The sequence below is a fragment of the Limulus polyphemus genome, unplaced genomic scaffold, assembly GCF_000517525.1.
Source record: "Limulus polyphemus unplaced genomic scaffold, Limulus_polyphemus-2.1.2 Scaffold11161, whole genome shotgun sequence".
NCBI classification, from domain to species: domain Eukaryota; kingdom Metazoa; phylum Arthropoda; class Merostomata; order Xiphosura; family Limulidae; genus Limulus; species Limulus polyphemus.
The window spans coordinates 2157-8465 of NW_013676771.1; the positions used below are offsets into that span (position 1 = coordinate 2157).

Here is a 6309-nt window from a genome sequence, read left to right on the forward strand (position 1 = left end):
GTTTGAGGGTGCACATATATATATATATATATATCTGGTAGAGCTGTTTGAGGGTGCACATACATATATATATATATATATATATCCTTTAGAGCTGTTTAAGGGTGCACATATATAGAAATAGATAGTTGTTGTTATTTTCTTGCTGGTTCTCAAAGTTACTTTTACTTACAAACATCATGGTTTGATATTCACCATCACGAACACTAGTGTCAGAAATCTTGAAGTAACCTTCTGTCGTATTCCTTGACTGGTTTGTCAATATCCTCTGAAGTACGGTGGTACCGATTTGGCCCCTTGGTGGCTCAGCGGTAAACTTGAGGGTAAATAACACCACAATTTGGGATTCAATTCATGCACTAGGCACCGTGCGGAAAGTCAGTTGTGCAACTTTGTGCTTCAGCAAACTGTCTCGGCGTACATTTGTACAGAATAATTAGTTATTGTGTTAGCTAGTAAAGCTTGATATCTAAAATTATTATAGAAAACATACACTGTTCTACTAGAGCTTGTTATTTTAACATAGATGGCGCCACTATAGTTTACTCCATAGAGGCCTGATTATATAAATATGAATTTGACTTTTCAAGCATAATTTTAACTACGTATGTTAATATTCAAATAGCTATAAGATGGAACATATAACAAAAGTTATCTTCAACATCCGGAGTAAAATGCGTTTTAACTTTAGGGTAACCAAAGTAACGGGGAAAAAAAGATGGGTTTTCCTTCTTCCCAGATATTTCCAATGTGCATAAATAGAGAATGAATGTGTCTATTTATATGGACAGCATAAAAAAAGTAAACTTTTGGATATATATAAGAAACTATAATAGAGGAATATTGTTAATTAATACAGCAGGTCAAAAAATCGCCGACTTCAATGCTTTAAAGCTTTATTTAAGCAAAAAAAAAGTCAATCTAGAAGATAATAAAATACTGCAGTCAGATGCGCATGTTCGATTAATTTGAATTAGATACGCTATAATACGTAACTATGGCAGAACCTAATAAGTGGTTAAAAAATAATCAACAGTTCCTAGCGCCCTCTTTCGTTGAGTTTAGTTATAAAATAAGGGAATTATCCACAAAATCCAATATTTCAATCAGGTTTGTTTGTTTTGGATTTCACGCAAAGCTACACGAGAACTATCTGCACTAGCCGTCCCTAATTTAACAGTGTAAGACTAGAAGGAAGGCAGCTAGTCATCACCACCCACCGCCAACTCTTGGGTTACTCTTTTACCAACGGATAGTGGGATTGACCGTCACATTATAACGCCTACACGGCTGAAAGGGCGAGCAGGTTTGGTGGGACGAGGATTCGAACCCGCAGATTGCGAGTCGAGCTCCCTTACCACCTGGCCACGCTGGGCCCTTTTCCAAATGTAATATCTGCAATAATAGGACGTTAGAAAATAGGTTTTCTTGTTTTCTCCCCACATAGCCTCCTAGTGGCACAGCGGTATGTCTGCGGATTTAGAACACCAGAAACCGGGTTTCGATAGCCGTGGTGGGCAGAGCAAAGCCCTTGTGTAACTTTGTGCGATATTCAAAACAAATTCATTTAAACTTAAATTCATTCCGATTATTTCTTTCCTAAAAATATGACCAGAAATAAAACTTAAGACCATACAATAAATAGGACATTTGATATTACCCGGAATCTCACAAAATGTCCTGTTTATTTTATTTAAAAAATTGTCGTGTCTAACATCAACGATCTCTTATCCGGAAGTTTATTTTCAGATTTAACTATACGTATATATTTTTTGTATTGGTTATAAAAAAATGAAGGAATCTGTTATTGTTTGACCAATTATTTTACAGTAATATAGGCTGACAATCTTATTATTATACAATTTGCCTTTGACAATTATTTTATTTGTCTGTTTGAAAATTTATACTGTTTTTACTTTATACTTTAAGTGAAATAAACTACACGAGTTGCTTGTGTTTTCATCTTTACAATATTTTCTTTTCTTCACATATTGTGTCAGCACTCTCAGGAAAGAAGCATGGCATGAAGATGAAGTCCGTTATTTGAAATTCGGTAACTCTTCCAACTATGATGAACAGAGAGTAGATGGAAAAGATGCGGAATATGTGGAAGCTGAATTGAGAAGAGTGAAAAGGTCACCACGGGAAGCTTATCTACGAGATGGCATGGACATTGGTCATCGTGGGTATGACCACCGAAACTACAGACGGGAATGGATATATCGAAAAAAAAATGCAGTCTCGCCAGAAGAGTGGATAAGAACTGATGATCTGCCAAGAGATGGCGCCACCGATCATCAGGTAAGAAACTACTACGTGGTGCGCAGAAACATGAGGGACGAGCGCTGGAGAAACGCAGAGAAACGAGAAAGATACAAAACAGACGAACTGGATGATATTCGAAATATTGAAGATGAAAGGCGAGACGCCGGTCCAGGAAGAACAGAAATTCTTTATATAAGAAGCCCAATCCATGACCCTGATATTCAAACTGTAAGGTTCAGAGAAAGAAATGGTGAACCTGACAATGAAGAAGCTCTTCTCAGTGTTAGTGAGCAAGATCTAATCAGGGAGAGACATGAACAAAGGGATTCTCGATCTTATAACGTCACGTTCACCCCACGTCAACGCAGAAAGATCTTACAGTGGGATGACTCATTCCACTCTGATCCTAGGGATCAACAGCTAAAGTTTTCAAGATACCACAGAACCAACGGTGATGTGTACATAACAAATAGAGACCGGCAATATAACAGACCACATGTAGCTTGGGCTGGGAACTTTACTGTACCAGAAGAGTATTCTAGAGGGCAGGTAAGACAAGAAGAGGACTCTCCCTTGAAAAATCAATGGGAAATTAAGGAACGATGGGTCAAAAGATCTGAAGAGAACGGAAAAAACCAAATTGATTCTGTTGTCCAAAACAATTTTCAAGTAGCAGAAGAACCAGGAGATTTATATCACCTTAAAGAGCCACAAGAAAAATTTAAAGTGATCTATCACAGATTAAAAGGAGAACCACCAGGTGTCCATAAGTCCCACTATAGCCAGAGAACCAATATTGGTATATCAGCTCCAGAAAACAGACGTCACCTGTTAACTGAAGCTTCATTTCTACGTTCTTCATCTGTTAATGGTTGTGGATCTAATATCCTAGTATTGATTCTCTGGTTATAGTGGGACTGATGGACACCCGGTTGTTTTTCATATGTTATGATTTCCTTTCGGGTCGTATTGTGATTAACTGAAGCTTCATTTCTACGTTCTTCATCTGTTAATGGTATGTGATGACTGTTATATGGAACAGTCATCACATACCATTAACAGATGAAGAACATAGAAATGAAGCTTCAGTTAATCACAATACGACCCGAAAGGAAATCATAACATATGAAAAACAACCGGGTGTCCATCAGTCCCACTATAACCAGAGAACCAATATTGGTATATCAGCTTCAGACAACAGTCATCACATATCATTAACAGATGAAGAACGTAGAAATGAAGCTTTAGTTAACCACAATACGACTCGGCGGGAAATAATTACGGAATACAAATATTCTAATAATGAAGCAGAACTAAACCAACAAAATAACCAGCATAATATAGTCCATTCTACGAAAAACGCGGGAAGCACAAGTAGAATAAGCCAAGAAAATGGTAGACTGCACTCTGAAAACTACTCCGAGCAAAGAAATCATGAAGATTCTAATAAAATAAACAGAGATGGTGAACCATATCTTACTACCACTGGGGATCCATCAAACGATCAAAACATCACTGTTTTAGAAAATCAGAATTATTTTACGAATAATGTTCACCCCCGAAATACAAGTCAGGAAATTATTCGTGAAACGCGTGTTATCGAAGAAAGATTTGTGACTAAGGTGAAGGACCACAACAATGAGCCCCTGATTCAAAAGGAAAATGACAGTAATAATTTTTTAGCGCATCCGGGGGCACCTCTTCTCATCGCTAGCGAAGCAAACCACCAGAAGGTGCCTCCAATTAATGATTATCATGAATATAAATATCAACAGCCAGTTGCGGAAAATTCAGTCTTTGATACTAGATATCACAAAGAACCACCAATAGGAGACGGATTTCAAATTCAGGCTTCAGATGACAAGGAGATAGCACAAGTGAGAAACAGATATTGTGAAAAACCAAGTGAAAGACATTCTGGTTTGTCTAATAAATGCTATTACACAGAAACATTCCATGTCAAAGAAGAATATAGTCCGAAAATTCTCCAAAACAACTCCCCTGACACGGCTAAACCACTTTTGGATCAAACACAATCTCCAAATGAAATGTCGAGGGACCACAAGTCCCAAAGTGAAAATATTCATTTTTCCTCCAGTAATATTTCTAATGTATACAATATGACCGTGTATAATAACAAAGGGGAAGGAAATAATGGAAAGCCATTTTCAGATGACTTGAGTAATTTTAACAAAGACTTCGAAGGAGGAAATCTTAATCAAAACACAAGTCAAAGAAAATTGAATATAGAGGATAAGATAAGTGATAAATCTGAACCACTTAACCAAAGTATCGATAAACAGCGCTCAGAAAGAAATCTTCTTCAACAAGTTGATAGCACTTCCCATGTGCTTACTGAGCGAGAAGCTGAGTACAACAAATACAGCACATCAGACAGTACTCTAAATCATGTACTGTCAAACAACTCTCATTCTGAGAAAAATGAATTAAACCCTCAACCTTTGGAATTTAGTGATCCAAAGTTGCTGGATACTAGAATCAGTAATGATGTGAGTAACCAGGAATTTAATAACTCGACTCTAGGATGTTTTTCAACCGATAATATTACAGAGGTAAAGAGTAATTCTTCATTCACGGGAAAAGATGGCTTACAACAAGGGCAACATCAAATGAGGGATAATTCAACATTTACACAGAAAGAAGAGTATAAAGAAGGAACTGCTGACAGGGATAATTCTACTTCAAGACAGAATGTTTATGAACAAGAACATGCAGGTAGGAATAATCCTGTTATGCACAGACGAGATGGATATGAACACGAAATTACAGTGAGTAAAGGTACATCTTCTACACGGGAACCAAACTATTATGAACAAAAAGTAATTCTGAATAATAATCCTACAACTGAAAAACACGATGATTATAATTCCATACAGTGGGAACATTCATCTGTAGAGAGACAAAGTGACCAGGACGAAGGAAAGAACAATATAACTTATAAAACATTTTATTCACAGAGACAGGTGATCGATGAACAACAGCAGAATGCAGTGCAAAATACAAACAAATACAAACTACTGCCAAACACAATAAGGGAGAATTCTCTTACACACAATCATGATGACAAACAACAACAATACAGAATACAGAATAATTCTTCTATAGAAATAAATAATGATTACGGACAACTTCAAAACGGTTCTTTAAGCAGACAAGATGGTCACGAATATCAACAGAAGAAAGCAGAAGAAAATTCATCTGACGAGATACAACATTATAATGAACATCTACATAACATAGAAATAATTAACTTTTCTGGACACCAGAGGGAAGGCACTGAACAATTAGGAAACGAAGAAACGACTGAACTGGTACAGGAGGATCACAGACAAATACAAAACACAGTTATAGATACGTCACCTACACGGGATCAGGATGATAGTGGACAAATACAAAACACAGTTATAGATAGGCTGTCTACACAGGATCAGGATAATAGTGGACAAATACAAAACATAGTTATAGATAAGTCACCTACACAGAATCAGAATTATAGTGGACAAATACAAAATACAGTTATAGATAAGTCACCTATACAGGATCGGGATGATAGTGGAGTAATACAAAACACAGTTATAGATAAGTCATTTACACAGGATCTGGATGATAGTGGCCAAATACAAAACACAGTTATAGATAAGTCATCTACACAGGATCGGGATGTTAGTGGAGAAATACAAGACGCAGTTATAGATAAGTCATCTGCACAGGATCAGGATGATAGTGGACAAATACAAAACACAGTTATAGATAAGTTATCTACACAGGATCGGGATGATAGTGGCCAAATACAAAACACAGTTACAGATAAGTCATCTACACAGGATCAGGATGATAGTGGACAAATACAAAACACAGTTATAGATAAGTCATCTACACAGGATCGGGATGATAGTGGACAAATACAAAACACAGTTATAGATAAGTCATCTACACAGGATCAGGATGTTAGTGGACAAATACAAAACACAGTTATAGATAAGTCATCTACACAGGATCGGGATGATAGTGGACAAATACAAA

At 36.7% G+C, this 6309-nt stretch overlaps 1 protein-coding gene across 1 annotated transcript in view; it reads left to right on the forward strand.

Moving 5' to 3' along the window:
- The first annotated feature begins 3287 nt into the window (after nt 1–3287).
- Nucleotides 3288–6309, forward strand: part of LOC106476661 (putative uncharacterized protein DDB_G0282133) — a 5729-nt gene continuing 2707 nt past the window's right edge. Inside the window, exons 1-2 of the mRNA XM_022380470.1 lie at nt 3288–5249; nt 5553–6233. Of these exons, the coding sequence (XP_022236178.1) occupies nt 3288–5249; nt 5553–6233 (2643 nt within the window). The remainder of the gene's footprint in view (nt 5250–5552; nt 6234–6309) is intronic.